Source organism: Erpetoichthys calabaricus, chromosome 17 (genome assembly GCF_900747795.2).
Source record: "Erpetoichthys calabaricus chromosome 17, fErpCal1.3, whole genome shotgun sequence".
In the NCBI taxonomy this organism is placed as follows: domain Eukaryota; kingdom Metazoa; phylum Chordata; class Cladistia; order Polypteriformes; family Polypteridae; genus Erpetoichthys; species Erpetoichthys calabaricus.
In genome coordinates this window covers 62,361,451-62,384,382 of record NC_041410.2, presented here as the reverse complement: position 1 = coordinate 62,384,382, position 22,932 = coordinate 62,361,451, and the positions used below count along the sequence as shown (strand labels likewise).

The window sequence follows — 22,932 nt, the reverse complement described above, 5'->3', positions numbered from 1 at the left end:
TTTGCTAGAGAGTATTTGGATGATCCAGATGAGGAATGAAACCAAAATAGAACTTTTTGGTAAAAACTCTACTCGTCGTGTTTGGAGGAGAAAGAATGCTGAGTTGCATCCAAAGAACACCATACCTACTGTAAAGCATGGGGGTGGAAACATCATGCTTTGGGGCTGTTTTTCTGCAAAGGGACCAGGACGACTGATCCATGTAAAGGAAAGAATGAATGGGGCCATGTATCGTCAGATTTTGAGTGAAAACCTCCTTCCATCAGCAAGGGCATTGAAGATGAAACATGGCTGGGTCTTTCAGCATGACAACGATCCCAAACACACCGCCTGGCTTCGTAAGAAGCATTTCAAGGTCCTGGAGTGGCCTAGCCAGTCTCCAGATCTCAACCCCATAGAAAATCTTTGGAGGGAGTTGAAAGTCCATGTTGCCCAGTGACAGCCCCAAAACATCACTGCTCTAGAGGAGATCTGCATGGAGGAATGGGCCAAAATACCAGCAACAGTGTGTGAAAACCTTGTGAAGACTTACAGAAAACGTTTGACCCCTGTCATTGCCAACAAAGGGTATATAACAAAGTATTGAGATTAACTTTTCTTATTGACCAAATAATTTTTTTCCACCATAATTTGCAAATAAATTCTTCAAAAATCAGACAATCAGACAATGTGATTTTCTGGATTTTTTTTTTCTCATTTTGTCTCTCATAGTTGAGGTATACTTATGATAAAAATTACAGGCCTCTCTCATCTTTTTAAGTGGGAGAACTTGCACAATTGGTGGCTGACTAAATACTTTTTTGCCCCACTGTATGTATGACTGTATGTGTGTATATATATATATATATATATAATATGTACTGTGTGTATATATATAATATAATACACACACACACACACACACACTAGGGGGCTGTGCCCCCTACTCGCTTCGCTCGACCACCCGACATCTTGTGGGATGTTAAATTGTCTCCGAGAAATTGTTTGTAAGTAGGGCATGACATGCAAGAAGTCTCACGGGACTTCAAAGTGTCTCTCCGAGATGATCAAGTTTCGGCCCAACATTTTTTTATAGTGTATATTATATACAGTGGGTATGGAAAAGATTCACCCCCTTCGAAATATTCCCATTTTTTTTGCTTTACAGCCTTAAATAAAAACACACACAAAAAAAATTTCTTCCCACCTATACTTAATCAATGCAACCTATAACATTCAAGTGAATGATATCACAGCCATAGTTCAGAAAAATTATTAAAAAAATTATAAAAAATCAAAAACAAGACATACTGAGATTAATAAAGGATTAACCCCCCTCCCCCATGTCAATATTTTGTTGAACCCCACCTTTTGCTTTAATGACAGCCTTGTGTCTGTTGGGATACTTCTCTATCAGCTTTGCACATCTAGATTGAGCAATATTTGTTCACTCTTCTTCACAGAACTGTTCAAGTTTGGTCAGATTGGATGGTGAGCGTTGGTGGACTGTTATCTTCAAATCTTATCACAGATTTTCAATGGGATTTAGGTCTGGGCTCTGACTGGGCCACACGAGGACATTCACTTTATTGTACTTCAGCCACTGTGCGGTCAATTTTGGTGTGTGCTTCAGGTCATTTTCATGTTGAAAAGTGAACATCCTGCCTATCTTCAAATTTCTGGCAGAGGGTAGCAGGTTTTCCTCAAGAATTTGATGGTATTTTGCCCCATCCATTTCTCCTTCTACCCTAACGACAGACCCACCCCCACAACAGGATGCTGCCACCTCCATGCTTTACTGTAGGTATGGTGCGTTGTGGATGGGGAGCTGCATTGGATTTTCTCCAGGTGTACAGTTTAGTCCTGAGACCAATTAGTCTGACCATAAGACCTTTTTCCACTTGGCAACAGAATCTTCAAGGTGCATTCTGGCAAAGCTCAAACGAGCCGTAATGTGGCCTTTCTTGAGAAGTGGCTTTTTCCTTGCGACCCTCCCAAACAAGCCACAATTGTGGAGTGCTTGTGAAATTGTTGTCACATGCACACAATGACCACTCTCCCATAAAATCCTGTAACTCCTTCAAAGTAGCCATTGGCCTCTTGGTAGCCTCTCTTACTAATTTCCTCCTTGCTCTTCCATCCAGTTTGAAGGGATGGCCGGATCCAGGGAGGGTCTTAGTAATACCAAACACTTGCAATTTCTTTATTATTGACTTTACCATGCTCCTTGGGATTGATAAAGCCTTTGAGATTTTTTTGAATCCATCTCCTGCCTTATGTCTGTCCACAACTGTATCCCTGAGATCTTTTGAAAGTGGCTTGCCACCCATAGTCAGTCGTTTGCTGTCAGTTGCACTACCAAGCAAGGGAATGATCCAGGAACTGCTGTGTTTATGCTTCACTAATCACACTAATTACAATTGATCACAGGTGGAAGCCAGTAACCATGGTCTGCAATGGAAATGGTGGTTGGTTACACCTAATTGAGTTTACAAATATTGGTTAGGAGGGGGGTGATCCTTTATTAATCTCAGGATCTCCTTTGTACCCCACCAATGCACAGTATTAAGCACACAGCAATGTCTTCTGCTTCCTTACACCTCCACTCCTCCTCAGGCAAGCGTCTTCCTCTCCCTCCTGAGTGGCTTCCAGAATGAAGGCAGACGGCTCCTTTTAAGTGATCCCCGGAAGTATTTCCAATGTCCTGAAGGCTTGGCCTGGGAGCACTTCTGAAGCCCCACTAAGTATGACTCCCTAGTCCTCAAAGCACTCCCTGGTGGTACCTACAACACCAAACAAGGCTGAGTCACCGAACTGCAATTCCCATGAAACCCTATGGGAAACTGTGGCGTTGCTGCAACCTGGGGGGCTACCATCTATCGCTCTAGGGGAGATAATGCCCTGTGAACGTTCTTTACTGCAGTCCTTTCAGTGTGGCCGTTTGCCACACACATATGTACAGGGTGAGCCAAAAAGACGTACCACAGTACCACATTTCAAACTCTTATTCTACAAAAACGCTACAAGATAAAATAAATTTCATCACAAGAAATTTTTCACTGTGTTTTAAAAATGATGTCTTCAAGGCGGTGGCCATCATTAGCGATATACTCGATTTCTTAACGCTCACGTGACTCATTCGGCCATTTCCAAGGAAATAGTGGAGATTTTGTGGCGAATAGCATCCTTGAGGGCTTTAAGGTTTTTAGGTTGGTGTGTGTGTATATGTTCAAATTGAGATAACCCGACAAGAAGAAATCTCACAGAGCGAGATCAGGCGAACATGAAGGCCACCTGATATTGCCGAGCAGGGAGATCAGCTTCACTGGAAACATCTCCCGCAAAACCTGCATGGATCTCTGCGCCATATGAGCTGTTGCTCCATCCTGTTGAAACCAGGCATCCACCACATCTATTTCTTCCAGTTGGGGCAGCAAAAAGTTCTCTAGCATTTCAATGTAATGTTTTGAAGTGGCGGAGACTGTTGTTTCCCCCTCCTCAAAAAATTGCCAAATTCTGCAATGGTGCACCAAACTGTAACACGCTCACTGTGCAGGGGTCTCTAATGAACTTCACGAGGGTTGGTTTCAGCCCAACAGCAAAAGTTTTGCTTATTTATGCAACCATTCAAATGGAAATGTGCCTCGTCACTGCACATGATGATGGCATCTTGATGAATGGTTTGCAGAATGTTCATGTATAACTCTCTACAGGTGTTGGAAATGCCTAAGGCAGAAGCATGTTTGCATGCTGAACGTTTAGGAGTCTGCAAAATTGATGCCCTTACAGATTGGATATTTTCAGGCAATCATACAGACCAAGGACGGCCTGGAGAATTTCTGTTCAATGTTGTACCTGTTTGTCTAAATTTAGCCACCCACTGAAGAATTGTTTTCCAATTTGGGACATCACTGTTATGAGGAATGCTGAAGTGTGTTCGGAAGGCGTGTTGCGTAGTGATGATGGATTCATTGTTTTTGAAGAACGCTTCAACAGTGAAAACACACTGCACTCCAGAGCAAGGCATATTGTTGACTCAAAACTACACAGGATAGCCTTTCAAAGGACCCCCACCCCAGCCCACTCGGCTGCCTCTACCTCACACAATGCCCTTGAGAATTGTGGTACTTCATTTTGGCTCATATATGTATGTGTATACTGTATATAATATACAGTAAGTACATGGAAGTGAATATCGGGTACAGCGTCCGACGTTGGGAGCTCCCTGAGGAAGATGCTCGGGCCAGGGGAAGACGATCGGAAACTGCCGAGGACAGAGAGGTTAACTGGCCCCATCATCCAGCCCCCGCAATCCTCTACCAAATGGGCGATCGGCACACAGAAAGAAAAAGGGGTGCAGACAATGCGAAGACTCGCTTTATCACATAGGGAGATCAAGACTGTCATCGCACCCCAGAAAAAAAAAGATGGGATCCGTACGAAAAAGAACGGGTCTCCTGACACTGCAGCATGTGACTCTGTGTGCTCACATGTGCCTGAAGGAATAAGCCGAACTCAGCTGGGTGTGGGGCATAACAGGACATTCCATCCTGTTTCCATATCCACGGGGCACAGAGGCCAACCAGGTCACACCTGGAGACATTGTCCGTACAGGAAACCCCAAAGGCGATGTTGCCACAGTGTCACCTTGCTGCTTTGTTGTGTTTGTCTTTCAGGGCAAGGCTGGGGACTGGTGGATTCTGGACTCTCCTGGAAGAAGACCACCCTCGCCAGACTGGACACTTTGCCCTACAGAGCTCAGCTGAGGGAGGGGCAATGTAATGGGCAGCCGGGATGCTTACCCGGCCGGTACACATCAAGGGAAGGACCAGGTGAAGGAGCTTGCATGGGGCAATACTTCCCCCAGGACGACAGAGGGCAGCCCCCCTGGCTTGCTACACTGCGACGGACCAGGGAAGCTCAACCCTGCTGTGGCCCATGGACAACGCCAGGGGACGTGTGGAGAACGGCCGAGCCCTCTTGTGCAGGGCAGCCATCACAGCCAGAAGTACAGATGTAAGGTGATCATGGAACAGCTGGAACACTTCTGGGTCCTCTATTAAAGGAGAGGGCTGCCACAACTCATGTGGCCAGAGTCGGGAGGAAGGAAGACAGACTGAGCTTGCTGGGAGAGGAGGGTAGGCAGCTAAGAAAGAGGAAGAAGGGACTGATTACTGTGTGCTGGTGCTTATGTACCAGCTTACGTAGGGAGCATTATAAAAGAGTTACTTTCTCAAAAATGTAGGTAATTTCCTTTGTAAGCACTAGGGCTAAGATAGAGACATTATAGTCGTCCCAAAACTGTACTTCTGATATGGTCACCATTGATAAAACAGTATATGGAAACAGTTTTGTCTTACAAGTCTGGAGACTGGCCAACAATAAATTCAATTCAAAACCTATCTATCTCTTTTATGCAAAATTTAATAGATACTAAATAAAATTTTAAAAAAATTACAGAACAAGCAATTATAATATTACAAACACACATGTATGTGTAAAGGATTAACAATAATCCATAAATGTGATACTGTAAACACAGATTGCCCTAAATAAAAACATGTAAATTAACTCATGTTGCCATTGGTTTCATTTCTTTAGTAACACCACACCAAACACTATTTACATTAAGCATAACACTGCTATATGATCAAGTGAGAGAGAGGGGCATGGTAGCACACACTGGCAGTGAAAATCATGTCAATACAGCAGGAGAGCTGTGGTTTCTGAGTTACATTTACAGTGGAAGCCTTATTTTTTCTTTTCTTTTCTCTAGTTGTATCCAGCAGACGGCATACACCTGGGAATGAAACTCAGCCTCATTCACAACTACCACTAGCAGTGAAAGGAATTAAACACTTGAGAAAGAAATACACTTAACTTGTTACTTTAGCATTGTCTTGTCAATGCTAAAACATCTGAAGGAAACAAAGAGAAATTACAGTGAGAGTGGGATTCTTTTGCTCAATTTCAGTTTACAGCAGCAGCACAATGACAGAGATGTCTTAGTCACAGGCTTCATGTTTCAGGATCTGATGGTCTATTTTCTCTGTCCACTACCTATGTCCACTATTTAGTGTTCTCTGCCACTTAAAGCACAGCAGCTGCTATTTTAAGACTGTAAAACTCCATCTTTTTAAGCATAATCAGATTCCTAACGACATGTGCATACTAATTGATCTGTGGATCATATGCTGTGTTTACCTACATGCAGTTTAAAGCTCCATTCAAGTGAGTTTTCCTCAAAGTGTACAGCTAAGGGACAGTTGTGTAATGTGCTCCTTGCTCGTCCTCCCCTCTCTATATTATGTATGAATACACACATATAGTACATGTATACTCTAAATACACATATATGTACATATACACATACAGGGTATAGAGTGTTTATGTGTACACTGAAAGTATATGTGTAAGTTAAATATGTAAATGTCACAAATATGCATGTAGAGCAATTTTGAGCATGGATCGTGGTAACATATCTTTAATCAATTGTATGTTAGAGCTTGCTACTCTTAATGACAGACGAGAAGGAATTTAATCAGTAAAAACATTTAATATAAAGTAAACTGCAACAGACAAATTCTATAGTATAACCATCCACAACTGATTAGCAAGGGAAACAATAAGGTCTGCTAAAGTCCATGGAATGATAAACTCCTGACAACCATATTCTTAAAGGAATACTTCACCCAAAAGTGTTTTTATTATATGTTACATGCACAGAAAAAACTGAATCTCATTTTTTCATGGATAACGTTTCTGTTTGAATGGGAGCCAACATTGACCAACTGTGGACAATAGCAAACAATATAAAAATACCCATGAGAAAATATCATGTTATTCATGCGCATACAGAACATGTCAAATCATCCAGTCATTTGTTCACAATGTGTAAAACACATGCAAGTTTTGCAAAAATATTGTTATAAAAACAATTCAGGAATAAAAAGTAATGCACAAGCAGGAAGCCCTTTCGTGCAGGTTTGCACTTTTAAATTTAAGTCCCACCGCTCCCCCTCATTCACTGGTCAATCGTCCTCTTATGAAATCAAAAGGATATATCAGGATATATAAAAATAACAATTGAGTGAAACTAAAATTAACACAATTGAAAATATGCTGATATTATTTTACTTACATTTTCCCATTTATAGAATCTGTCAGCTTTGATAATCATATCCACAAGATTTACATGATTTCCTCTTGCTGCTACCTCCAGTGATGTTTTTCCTTGCTAAAATTGAAACAGAAATGGTATTGATGTCATGTCATTACATGCTGTTTTATGATATGAGGAGGTTGCAGAGCTTGACAGGGCTGGATCCTCTCTATGCATCATACTGCTTGGATAGGTTCAGGTCAACCAAAACCTTAAAAATTGGATTAAATATGTCTGAGAATACTATGTTAAAATTAGTTGGGAACACAGTAACACCATTAGCAGTTATTTCTCAAGTTGAAGTGTTCTGTGCACATTTGTTTTTCCATTCAATGGGATTTTATAAACAATGTCCGCCAATGTTGTATATGGTTTGGCAGGAGTTCTTAAGTTTACTGTAGCTATTCTAGTCATCTGCTATCAAGTGTTCAGGCCAAAATGTTTTCTCCACCATGCATTGCTTTTCCTCTTCTCAAACAAACGTCTTCAAAGAATGGCTGAGATTGGGAAGTCAAAGGATTTCAGCTAGAAAAACATTACATTAAGGTATTACAAATTTAAATATAGCAAGAATTGTTGATTTGCAAAACTTGCCAAAGCATTTTCCACAGCAAAAATGCTATATTTGCTGGTGACCTTGGTGCCAAATATTTTCTTGTAAATTCACATTGCAGCTTGCTTAGATGAACATTTTTCCCCAGCACCCCATGATGATTTTGCAAGGCCAGAATGACATCACACAGCTGCATAAGCCATGCTCAGAACTTTCACACATGCATACTGTAAGACTGTTGCCAATCTGCTTTGAGCATGATTTTATGACCTGATCAGTACTCAACTCTTCCACTCTGCATAAGTTTAGAAAAAAAAAAGATTGCATTACCTTACCATGATGAGAATGTAACAAGTACTGCCACCAGATATATAACACTGATCCCTGTGCATGGTAGCACGGTGCAACCTGGCTAATTTGCACTCATAATTAACCATGTACTGCTGCTAGGATACAAAACAAGCCTTAAAGGAGACCTCCTCCTCCAATCAGGGAGCTAGAGTCAGGAGCGGGAGCAGGACGAAGCTCCCGTAAGGAGAAGAAAGGCGGCCCACGGAGACTAAGACAGAAGCCCGTGAGGAGGGTGATTGGTGCTGGGAGCACGGTGTGCCATATGGGACTTATTTGTAATAATAAATGTGTTTTGTGTAAAGTGCTGGTGTTAGTCTGATGGTGTTCGGAACCCGTGTTCACAATATATATTGCATGGTAAAGAAAAAGTGCACTCTGCAGGTTTTGAAGAAACAGGGAAGCTGTGAATGAATTTCATACCTGTAGTAGAAACTGAGCTCAGTTAAGTTTTCCAAAACAGTAGGCATTCATACTACAAAAATGTATTTGTAAAAGAAAGCTTATGCTTCCACAGTCTCAAAGATTTCCCTTTCTTGGCCTCTCAACTCACTGATTAGAAAACTAAATTATAAGGCACTAGCTGTGCTACCCTTCTACAACAGGTTGAAATCTGAGTAATCAACGTAGATCTCTGCATGAACGTTTGCAGTCATCATGCAATACATTTGTCTCTGTTATATGCCATTTGGTATGGAAGTCATAAAAGAAGTGTTAATGTTTGTAATGCGCCTTCTTCTACAGTAGATTGACAAAAGCAATGCATTTTATTACTAAAACTGTTTGCGATGTGCCATCTTTTGGAAAGATAGACACATATCAAACTGATGGACACACTTATCTTTTTATTAAGGTGCATGTGTTATTCACCCCAGACAAGACTTGAAACTAAAAGGGAAATTATTAGACAAAATTAAATCCCTTTTTTTTAAATGTATTTGTTTCTCATCTCTCAGTCTAAAAGGCAAGTTTCATTTTGTCTCCAGTACTGACAGGATGAAGGTTAGTTCTCTATTGTCTTGAACTAGATAAGCAGATTACAAAGTGTATGGATGTCTGCTCATTCAATTAATATCATACTTGCTTTAATATTACTGTATATAATGCTGTACATCTATTGCAAAGCACTCTAAAGTTCACTGAAATATCTACGAGTATAATCTGACAATAGTTTTACATTTTTTTGATCTCGATCTTTTATGTTTCAGTGATATATGGTGCTATACGTGTTTGTGCTTTTTCATTTTTTTCATTACTGGGTGGCGTGGCACAAATGTGTAAAGCTTAGTGCTGTCGTCTCATAGCTGATGGAAGCTGCTTTCAAATCCTGTGCACAACAACTTTCTGTGTGAATTTTATATATTCTAATAGAAGCTGCTACCTGCCCCCCCCCCCCAAAAAAAAAGTTTCATTATTTTTAAAATGACTGCATTACATTACAAAATTGTTTGTTATTTCACAAAAATTGTATATTTTGTAAATATAATTGCATTATTTTATATATACGATTAGGTTATTTTCCATATATGATTGCATTAATTTGTCAATATTTTGATTATGTATGTACAATTTATTTTAGAATAAGTAAGAACAGATTTAGAATCCATGGAGTAGACAGTCAAAGTAAAATCAAAGTAAAAAAGCAGAAATTTATTTTTAATCCTGCTATTTCTAAGAGATTTTATTTTTAATCAGAATGACATGATGCCACACTTGATGCCATTACTTTTTCTTCACAGCTGCAGAATTGATGAAAGTTGAAGAAATCCATCCATCTCATTTCTGAATCCACCCAGCCATCCATCCAGTTTCTGAACCATTTGTAGCAAATAAAAATTACATGATGTCTTTTATTCTTTTCTTTTTACTTTAAACAAGGTTCCCCAACACTCTTTGGTGACTGTGGCTTGTCCCACCAGTCATAACACATTAACACATTAAGATTACAAAGTGTTATATATATGGGCTTTTATTTTAAATTAGACGTTTTACTATATGTCAGCGTGCTGGTTAGACTGACTAGTAACTCTGCATTCTCTTGGTTTGAGTAAGCGTGTGTGTGTTAATGTTTCCTGCAGTTGACCGGTGCCCTTCACGACTGGATCCTGCTTTGCATCGAAGTTGCCAGGATAGGCCCAGGCTCACTATAAAATTATACCTGAAATGAGTTCATTACTAATGAACAGATTGGCAGTATACCAATAGACAAATATTGCAAAACTGCTGATAAGGTGGTGAGACAAGCAGGAAATTGGAATTAATAGATGGTGCCCAAGTGTCTCCTGAGGTCTCAATGTGCTAGATCAGGTAACATACTTAATATGTACCCTTAAATAATGGCTAGACTATGAGCTTCTGTAAATAAATAGCACTGTCAACTGTATAATTATACATTTAATTCATTTAATATGACATGCACAATTTATTCTATTCAATAATTAAAGGAAATGCACATGCAAAATTACATTCTTTGCTCAATGATAACATCAAAATTAGTTTATTATAGAGCTATCGCTGTCCAGGACAGAACAAATGACTTAGTCATGATAAAAATAGCTTAAAAAAATAAAGGGAGCATACCAACGTGGAAAATTACAGGCTTCTTATCTTAACTTGAAACACATTTAATTCATTGGAAGCTATTACTCACTCTGTTATAAAAGCAGCTATTCAGTGCTTAAGATCACGTTTTACTAAAATGCTGGAATTATACACGGAAGAAAAAAAGCATTTAACAGCTGCAGAATGCATTTTATCTGTTTTGACTTTCAAAAATGTTTGATAAGAGGCATCATGACAGAGTAATTACTGAATGGCAAGCAGCAGAAATTAAGAGAAAGGCCTGTATGCACAGTATTCTTTAGATTTATGACTCTCACATTCAGCTTCTGACAAATTTTACAAATTATATTAATGAGTAGTATATAATTAGAAAATATATTATAATAATACTTGAGAATCCACTAGTCTTTGACCACAACTAGAAAGAGTCCTGAAGTAGTTACAAGGGCAATGGGGTGTTGGATTTGGATTACTTATTTTGTGGTGAAGCAAATAAGAAAAAATGTTTAAGCTGTATAAATGGAACAAACTACTACCACAAAAATACAAAACATATAAACAACTTGCTTACTGGGAATATTATCAAATGATAAAGAAAACTGAACCTGAAACAAGTATCTATATGTATTTTAAATGCATTTCAAAAAGAGAAAAAATTGTCAAAGTATATAATTCCACTCTATATTGTAAATAAAGTAAGAGCAATTATTACAGAATGAAGAATTGTGCATAAAATAAAAACATTTACAAGAAGTAAAGATATATGGAAAAAAGAATGTTCTCACAAACTAGTTATAACCCCAAGCTTAACATCCCATGTGTAACACAACAAAAAAAAAATTGTTGCTCTACACATGCCAATGGACCATACAAAGTACAAAGCGAATTGATTGTAAATACTGTGCAAAAACAAACAAAAACTATATTTATATATATATATATATATATATATATATATATATATATATATATATATATATATATATACTAGCAAAATACCCGCGCTTCGCAGTGGAGAAGTAGTGTGTTAAAAAGGTTATGTAAACATATATATACATAAACATATATACATATATATACATATCTACATATACACATATCTACATATACATATATATATATATACACACATATATATATATATATACAGTAATCCCTCCTCCATCGCGGGGGTTGCGTTCCAGAGCCACCCGCGAAATAAGAAAATCCGCCAAGTAGAAACCATATGTTTATATGGTTATTTTTATATTGTCATGCTTGGGTCACAGATTTGCGCAGAAACACAGGAGGTTGTAGAGAGACAGGAACGTTATTCAAACACTGCAAACAAACATTTGTCTCTTTTTCAAAAGTTTAAACTGTGCTCCATGACAAGACAGAGATGACAGTTCCGTCTCACAATTAAAAGAATGCAAACATATCTTCCTCTTCAAAGGAGTGTGTGTCAGGAGCAGAGCATGTCAGAGAGAGAGAGAGAGACAAAAGCAAACAAATCAATAGGGCTGTTTGGCTTTTAAGTATGTGAAGCACCGCGGCACAAAGCTGTTGAAGGCGGCAGCTCACACCCCCTCTGTCAGGAGCAGACAGAGAGAGAGAGAGACAGATAAAAACAAACAGTGAAAAATCAATGCGTGCCCTTTCAGCTTTTAAGTATGCGAAGCACCGTGCAGCATGTCGCTTCAGGAAGCAGCTTGCACAGAAGGTAGCAACGTGAAGATAATCTTTCAGCATTTTTAGACGAGCGTCCGTATCGTCTAGGTTTGCGAACAGCCCCCCTGCTCAATCCCCCTACGTCAGGATCAGAGAAACTCAGCGCAAGAGAGGGAGAAAAGCAAGTTGGGTAGCTTCTCAGCCATCTGCCAATAGCATCCCTTGTATGAAATCAAGTGGGCAAAACAACTGAGGAAGCATGTACAAGAAATTAAAAGACCCATTGTCCGTAGAACCAGCAAAAAATCTGCGATATATATTTAAATATGCTTACATATAAAATCCGCGATGGAGTGAAGCCGCGAAAGGCGAAGCGCGATATAGCGAGGGATTACTGTACACACATACATAGACACACACATACACTATATATATATATATATATATATATATATATATATATATATATAAATACACACACATACAGACACATATATATACATATATATATTTACATATATATACACATATATATACATATCTACATACATACACATATATCTATCTATATACTTATCTATATATCGATCTATATCTATCTATATATCTATGTATATATATATATATATATATATATATATATATATATATATATGTACTGTATATATATAGCAAAATTCCCACGCTTCACAGCGGAGAAGTAGTGTGTTAAAGAGGTTATGAAAAAGAAAAGGAAACACTTTAAAAATAACGTAACATGATTGTCAATGTAATTGTGTTGTCATTGTTATGAGTGTTGCTGTCTTTTATATATATAATATACACACACACATAAACATATATACATATACATATATAGATATATATACATATCTACATATACACATATCTACATATATATATATATACATACATATACACATCGACATATATATAGATATATATATATACATAACACATATACACATACACACACACATACATATACACATACATACATAGACATATATATATACACATACATACATACATACACAGACACATATATATATGTAGATATATATATATATATATATATGTAGATATACATAAATGTAGATATATATATATATATGTAGATATATATATGTAGATATATATATATATATGTAGAAGAAAATAATCGACACATCAATTTCCTGGACATTTACATCAAAAGAAATAGTGACGCCACCCTGACCACAAGTGTTTACCGCAAACAATGCCACGCAGACAAGATTCTACACTTCGCCAGCAATCACCCGGTATCTCATAAATGGAGCTGCGTGAAAACCCTATTTAAACGAGTCCACACGCATTGTAATACCAAGGAAACAAAAATTAATGAGAGACGCTATCTGTTTCAACTTTTCACCTCGAACGGATACTCAAAATCATTCATTAATCGGAGTCTACACAGCAGGCGCCAAAGGAATCAGCATACAAGCGACGTACATCAGAACCCCCACCCCACCTGGCATTCACTCCCATACCACCATAATGTGTCAGAAGGCACGGCACGCACCCTGACCAAGTGGGGCATCAAAATAGCACATAAACCCACCAACAATCTGCGCATGGTCCTGTTTAATGCTAAAAACAAGAAATCCACAGCCGAAACACGAAACGCAGTTTATAGTATTCCATGCAATTCTTGCTCAGCTGTATACATAGGACAAACGTCAAAAAGAATTTCAACACGTGTACAGGAACATCGCAACGCTGTCAGAAGAAAGGACGCACTATCTTTGATATATGCACATACTAAATCGACAGGACACACATTCAACTGGGACAACGTGAAAGTAAAATTTAAGGCCAGTACAAAAAGCGCCAGAGAGTTGGCCGACTCTTGGCTATCAGATGAAAATGCCATCAACAGACACTTGGACATAAACCCAGCATATGCCAACTTAAGAAGGACATATGCACTTTAATTTAACGATAACCCCCCCCCCTTTTGATCATGCGGACTTAGTCACCTCCACCCACCCCCCACTGAATGTGTTGCTATATATTGCCTTTGATTCTTGTAAGTCTAAGCATTATCCTCTGATGAAGACCCCTGATAGGGGTTGAAAGCTCAGGAATAAAACTATTTTATGATACGTGATTCGTTTTTTTTTTTTTTCCCTCCCTTTGTGGATCTCCAACTGCAAATATGCAAACCGTATCACAGACCTTCTCTTCCATATATATATATATATATATATATATGTAGATATATATATATATGTAGATATATATATATATATATGTAGATATATGTAGATGTAGATATATATATATATGTAGATATATATATATGTATATATATAGATATATATATATATATCCATCCATCCATTTTCCAACCCGCTGAATCCGAACACAGGGTCACGGGGGTCAGCTGGAGCCAATCCCAGCCAACACAGGGCACAAGGCAGGAACCAATCCTGGGCAGGGTGCCAACCCACCGCAGTATATATATATATATATATGTAGATATATGTAGATATATATATATATATATATATATATATATATATATATATATATATATATGTATGTAGATATATATATATATGTAGATAGATATATATATATGTATGTAGATAGATATATACATGTAGATATATATATATATATATGTAGATATATATATATATATGTATGTAGATATATATATATATATGTAGATATATATATATATATATATATATATATATATATATATGTAGATATAGATATATATATATATATATATGTAGATATAGATATATATATATATGTAGATATAGATATATATATATATGTAGATATATATATATATGTAGATATATATATATATATATGTAGATGTGTATATATGTAGATATGTAAATATTTATGTATATATATGTAGATGTGTATATATGTAGATATGTAAATATTTATATATATATATCTACATATATATATATCTACATATATATCTACATATATATATCTACATATATATATATATATATCTACATATATATATCTACATATATATATATATCTACATATATATATATATATATCTACATATATCTACATATATATATATATATATATATCTACATATTATATATATATATCTACATATATATATATATATATCTACATATATATATATCTATATCTATATATATATATATCTATATATATCTATACATATTAATAAAAGGCAAAGCCCTCACTGACTCACTGACTGATTGACTGACTGACTGACTGACTGACTGACTGACTCACTCATCACTAATTCTCGAACTTCCCGTGTAGGTGGAAGGCTGAAATTTGGCAGGCTCATTCCTTACAGCTTACTTACAAAAGTTAGGCAGGTTTCATTTCGAAATTCTATGCGTAATGGTCATAACTGGAACATATTTTTTGTCCATACACTGTAATGGAGGAGGCGGAGTCACGTATCGCGTCATCACGCCTCCTACGTAATCACGTGAACTAAAAACAAGGAAGAGATTTACAGCACGAGTCAAACGCGGGAACGAAGGTAAATGACGTTAATTTTTGACTGTCTTTTAATACTGTGTAACCATACATATTAACACATGTGCAATTAAACGTGTGCATTTACGGGGTGATTTCTCAGGCTTAAAAGCTCGCCTTTTACTAAAAAGGTAAATGCAAAACTATTTTCAATCAGTTTAATGAAATGCTCCCGTTAAGGATTGCAATAACATATTCGCGAGATAAAAGAACGAAGTAGGGGGAAATGACGGAAGAGCCGTAAACAGCGAAGAGCAAAAAATTAATTAATCTCAATTAGAAGGGAGCGAGTGAAGCATACAAGCATGTTCATAAGGGAAACAAAGCACGGTGTAAAACGTAAGTTTAAATTAAGTTTATAGAAACGCTCCCGCTGCGGATTGCAATAACATATTCGCGAGATAAAAGTTTAATGAGAAGACACGAGGTATAAACGAACCACACGCCGTGGCGCAACGTTAGGGGCAACAGTTTCAACCATTCTATGATCTGCTTCTCGCAACTGAAAGACGGCACATGGCGGATGTTAGCCGACTTGCTGACCGCAACATTAGGGGCTTCAACTCTGGCGCTGACGCCACATCTCAGTGCCAACACTTTGCAGACTGTACTTAAAAGACACGCCCTCCTCACTGGACAGTTAAAAAGACCAATCAAACTAACGATGACATCAAGTATTACCCAATCAAAAGTAGGAAAGGAGGCATCTTCATAAAATGCGTGTGGGATGATTTGCATGAGACGCTGCTTTAAAAAAAATGATAAAAAAAATACGGGACAAATCCCGTCCAGTATTGATTCAAAACGGGACGCGCAATTTCATTCTCAAATGCGGCACGATTCCGTATTTTAAAGGACGGGTGGCAACCCTACAGTGCCAGGTAACCACCCATACAATCAGATTGTGATTCAGACTAGGAATGCAATGAATGTAATTACCCCGATCTACATACAAGGCGAAAGTCTTGCAACATTCAAAGATGATGGTTTGGGATAAGTACACCATACAACATAAAAGAGCTTATGAAGCCTTGAACCGAAAAAAGCAACATCTCAGAGATCGTAAAAAAAAAAAAAGGAGGTAATGTCGTTTTACTCGCTGTAGATTTTAGTCAAACATTACCAGTTATTCCACGAGGGAGACCAGCAGATGAACTCAACGCGTGTTTAAAATCCATGCTTCTCCCACGCTCGGTTATATGTCGCGTGTTCTCGGGTAGGTACACCAAAAACTGTATACATTTAGGCATGTAATGGGCAAACAAAAAATGAGGTATACCCGAAGGCACTACAGTAGTACTTAATCTAACTTTACTTCTTAAATGTTAATGTTTTACTGTTTAATAATTTATACGCTTCTTATATGTTGTTCAAATTCTTTTATCAAAATACCAGTGACAGCGCAATGCACGATAACATGGAGTGAATACACCATACGCATCCGCCCACGGCCATCCTGGTGTGCGCAGATAGGAGTTGATTCTACAATAAAATAAAATAAACATAAAAAGAGTAATACAATCATCACCCATAAAGCGGATAGCAGACGTGACGTACTATATGTGTACCAGATTTCAAGTCAATAGGTGAAACGGTTTGCGAGCTACAGGTGATTTAAAATCCTGGACAGACACACAAATTGCCACGGTAGCAAATTACAGAAGAAGATTTTACTGTTTAATAATTTATATTTATATGAAATGTGCTTCTTATATATTACTTCATATTCTCATATGATAATGATGTTAATGTTTATATTGATTTCTATGTTATTGAAACTGCATGTATGTGTGTATATGTATGTATATATATATATATATATATATATATATATATTTATATATATATATATACTAGCAAAATACCCGCGCTTCGCAGCAGAGAAGTAGTGTGTTAAAGAGGTTATGAAAAAAAAAGGAAACATTTAAAAAATAACGTAACATGATTGTCAATGTAATTGTGTTGTCATTGTTATAAGTGTTGCTGTCTTTTATATATATATTATATATATAATATACACACACACATAAACATTTATATACATATACATATATATACATATCTACATATACACATATCTACATATATATACACACATACATAAACACACACATAAGACTTATTAACTGAAACGGGCTTTCACGAAAAAAATGAGGGCTTTGCTACAGGATACACCCTCCACAAGTTAACCAAGTAAAAATAAAATATATATTTCTGTTTTATTTAAACCTTTTAAGTTCGTATGCATAGCCCCATTTGGCTGTTTTAGTTTTTTTTTTTTTTCCCTTTCTTCAGTAATATTTAATCTCCTTAAAGAAAAACAACATATGCATTTTACTTTTTTTGTATCTCTTTAGTAATATTTTAGTGTAAAAGGATAACCAGTATTTAAACCTTTTATGTTACTTTATAAAATTATTTTACACAATGTTGAAAAATTAATAAGAAAGCTACATATTTTGGCAGCTGCTGCTTTCATTTTCAATGAAATGAAAAAAGCTCTCCAAGAGAAAACGTCAATGAAGAAGAAACAGTTTGCACTATCTAAAAAGGAGAAACCCTCATTTATAAAAGTTTGCTGCAGATGACTTAACTGAAAATAAATGAATAGTTCCTATGTGTATAATACATATTTATCTATTTGACTTATGCCTTTATTCCACCAACTTACAACATCTGAAGTACAATTTGTTACATTACTTTTGTTTTTTGCAGCACAGGCAGGTGAAGTGACTTCCTCAGGGTCACACAGTGGTGTCAGTACCAGGATTTGAACTGACAAGCTCCGGGTTTGCTGAAATATTACTGAAGAAAGAAAAAAAACGAAAATGGGCAAATAGGGCTATGCATACAAATGTCCATCCATCCATTATCCAACCTGCCATATCCTAAATACAGGAGCCAATAAGTAGATATGTATATATACAGTATATATATATATATATATATGTGAATGTATGTATGTATATATCTATGTCTATATATATATATATATATATATATATATATATGTAGATATGTAAATTTGTATATATATATATATCTACATATATATATATATATATATATCTACATATATATATATATATCTACATATATATATATATATCTACATATATCTACATATATATATATATATATATATATCTACATATATATATAGTAGGGGGCTCCGCCCCCTGCTCGCTTCGCTCGCCAACCCCTGGTGTTGGGAATGACAAAGAGCGTGATGTATGAATGAGATATAGAATAGTGTGATGGTGTAGATGATGCAAATAGAAAGCAAACAATAAAGTGTGTGGCACAGTGTAAAGGTTTATTTGAAAATTTCTTTGTACACGCCGTTTAAGTGTAAAAGGTAATTCCAGCTCAGAACTTGTAAGGTCAATGAAGATGGTTATTGTTGTGATCAGAGTCAAGTTTGTCAGAGCTTAGAAAGAGTTGTGTCTCTCCAGGAAGTAATGGAATGACTTGGGTATTTATGTTTTGCACATTAATATTTTTTGGACCTAATATAGTGCGTTGTGTTAAAAGGGGCATTTGGTCTAATGAGATTGCTGTTCCAAATCTCTCTGTAACTAAGTTGTCGCAGATAAAGGCTTGAGGAATTGTAATAATATGTGGCTGAAGTCCATCTGTATTGGTGAGTGTACCATCTCTCAGTTGTAATAAGCAATTGTTATGATTTGGTTCTGGACATCGTATCTTTTTTACTAACTGTATGGTACATCGTTAGTTAGAAGCTGTAGTTGAGCTTTGCGTTTTTGGAGTCGAGACATTTTTTCTTTTAGAAATATGGATAAGTAATAAGGAGTATTGCACTCACTGTTAATATGGAGCCTTTTCTGCGGTTGAATGGTTAATAGTGCCTTATTGTAAGGAGATCCACCTATGCTGCATAGCCGTCTATTTTGTTGTTTCTTTCGTGTTCGTGTGTTTGTTCCTGTTATCCTTTCCTTTTCGTTTTGTACCCGTGACCGTGTATTCAACACTTGTTTCTTTCTCAGCATGCGAAATATGGATAAGTAATAAGGAGGATCGCAGTCACTGTTAATATGTTTCCTTTTCTGCAGTTGAACGGTTAATAGTGCTTTATTGTAAGGAGATCCACCTATGCTGACACCTATGCTGTCTAGTGTGAAGGTGTTGATGTTCACTTTAGAATATGTGGCTTTGGGTGTCACTTCTTATGGATGTGTGTGTGTGTGTGGGGGGGGGTGGGGGGGTTGAGGATTGTTGTTGCACGAGCGTCTTCTTTCTTTTTGTGTTCCTGTGTCTTGTTGAATCCCCCTCTTTGTGGGTGTCCCGTCCGTTGCTTGTAGGGTCTGTGGGGTGGTTTTGTTGTGTTCTTTTTTTTGTGTTCCATGGGCTTGTTGAATCCCCCTCTTGGTGTGTGTCCTGTCCGGTGCCTGTAGGGGGGGGGGGGGTTGCCTTGCTGTTGTGCGCGAGCCTCTTTTTTTTTTTTTTTGGGTCTAGTTTCGTGTGCAATGTGTTTCGTGCTTTGCCTGCATTTGACTACTTTTTTATGTGCCTTTTCCTTTTTTCGGTGCTCCTTGCGCGTCATTTCTCCTTTTTTGTCTTTTTTCTGTGCTCACTCCTTTTTTCTGTGGTCTTGTCTGTCTGTCGCGGCCCCTCATCCGCCTCTCGCGGCCTCTTTTGTCCCCCTCTCGCGGCTCCTCATCCGCCTCTCGCGGACTCTTTTTGCGCCTGCGCAGTACGTCTTTTTGCAGCTACGGCCCATGGCCGGATGTGCCTGCGTCCATCATCCGGTTTAGCATTCTCGGTTAGTAATATGGATATATATATCTACATATATATATACATACAGTGGTGTGAAAAACTATTTGCCCCCTTCCTGATTTCTTATTCTTTTGCATGTTTGTCACACAAAATGTTTCTGATCATCAAACACATTTAACCATTAGTCAAATATAACACAAGTAAACACAAAATGCAGTTTGTAAATGGTGGTTTTTATTATTTTAGGGAGAAAAAAAAATCCAAACCTACATGGCCCTGTGTGAAAAAGTAATTGCCCCTTGAACCTAATAACTGGTTGGGCCACCCTTAGCAGCAATAACTGCAATCAAGCGTTTGCGATAACTTACAATGAGTCTTTTACAGCGCTCTGGAGGAATTTTGGCCCACTCATCTTTGCAAAATTGTTGTAATTCAGCTTTATTTGAGGGTTTTCTAGCATGAACCGCCTTTTTAAGGTCATGCCATAGCATCTCAATTGGATTCAGGTCAGGACTTTGACTAGGCCACTCCAAAGTCTTCATTTTGTTTTTCTTCAGCCATTCAGAGGTGGATTTGCTAGTGTGTTTTGGGTCATTGTCCTGTTGCAGCACCCAAGATCGCTTCAGCTTGAGTTGACGAACAGATGGCCGGACATTCTCCTTCAGGATTTTTTGGTAGACAGTAGAATTCATGGTTCCATCTATCACAGCAAGCCTTCCAGGTCCTGAAGCAGCAAAACAACCCCAGACCATCACACTACCACCACCATATTTTACTGTTGGTATGATGTTCTTTTTCTGAAATGCTGTGTTCCTTTTACGCCAGATGTAACGGGACATTTGCCTTCCAAAAAGTTCAACTTTTGACTCATCAGTCCACAAGGTATTTTCCCAAAAGTCTTGGCAATCATTGAAATGTTTCTTAGCAAAATTGAGATGAGCCCTAATGTTCTTTTTGCTTAACAGTGGTTTGCGTCTTGGAAATCTGCCATGCAGGCCGTTTTTGCCCAGTCTCTTTCTTATGGTGGAGTCGTGAACACTGACCTTAATTGAGGCAAGTGAGGCCTGCAGTTCTTTAGACGTTGTCCTGGGGTCTTTTGTGACCTCTCGGATGAGTCGTCTCTGCGCTCTTGGGGTAATTTTGGTCGGCCGGCCACTCCTGGGAAGGTTCACCACTGTTCCATGTTTTTGCCATTTGTGGATAATGGCTCTCACTGTGGTTCGCTGGAGTCCCAAAGCTTTAGAAATGGCTTTAAAACCTTTACCAGACTGATAGATCTCAATTACTTCTGTTCTCATTTGTTCCTGAATTTCTTTGGATCTTGGCATGATGTCTAGCTTTTGAGGTGCTTTTGGTCTACTTCTCTGTGTCAGGCAGCTCCTATTTAAGTGATTTCTTGATTGAAACAGGTGTGGCAGTAATCAGGCCTGGGGGTGGCTACGGAAATTGAACTCAGGTGTGATACACCACAGTTAAGTTATTTTTTAACAAGGGGGCAATTACTTTTTCACACAGGGCCATGTAGGTTTGGATTTTTTTTCTCCCTAAATAATAAACACCATCATTTACAAACTGCATTTTGTGTTTACTTGTGTTATATTTGACTAATGGTTAAATGTGTTTGATGATCAGAAACATTTTGTGTGACAAACATGCAAAAGAATAAGAAATCAGGAAGGGGGCAAATAGTTTTTCACACCACTGTACATATATATCTACATATATATATATATACATATATATATATATATATATATATATATATATATCTACATATATATATATATACATATATATATATATATATACACATATTATATCTACATATATATATATATATATCTCTAGACATACATACATACATAGATTGACACATATATATATTGTGATGGACGAATGGCTATGGACTCCGGTCGCCACCCCCAGGCCGCTAGGAGGAGCCCTCCGGACAGCATATTCGTGCCCCGAGTTCCAGCAGGGCCTCATGGACTTTGTAGTGTTGTGACACAGCCCTGCTGGATACCTTGGGGGCCGCCAGGAGTCGCTGTAGGGGGGCTAGTGGGCTCTTGCATGCCCTATAACCCGGGAGTGCGTGTCAGTCACGTGACTGGAGGAAGCGATGTGCTCCCGGGATGAAGAAGAGGACTGTTTGCCCTGACCCGGAAGGAAATGGACTTGTGGGTTGTGCTTAGAACCACTTCCGGGTCAGGAGCTATAAAAGGACTATGGGTAAGCCCAGACATTTGAGCTGAGCTGGGAGGAAGGGTGGCAAAGTGTCTGGGAGAGTGGAGGATTGGTTATTGTTGTTGTTGTTATTATTATTATTATTGAGTATTGTGGAGTGGAGTCTGCTTTGTGCACATTTATTATTATTATTACTAATAATAAACCATTATTTGGACTTTTATCT

General features: G+C 37.6%; 1 protein-coding gene across 2 annotated transcripts in view; it reads right to left on the bottom strand.

Moving 5' to 3' along the window:
* The window catches only part of ankdd1a (ankyrin repeat and death domain containing 1A), a 139,586-nt gene that overhangs the window by 10,419 nt on the left and 106,235 nt on the right, over positions 1-22,932 (bottom strand). For both annotated transcript variants that reach the window (XM_051920232.1, XM_051920231.1), the window contains exon 9: positions 7,121-7,216. In XM_051920232.1, the coding sequence (XP_051776192.1) occupies positions 7,121-7,216 (96 nt within the window). The remainder of the gene's footprint in view (positions 1-7,120; positions 7,217-22,932) is intronic.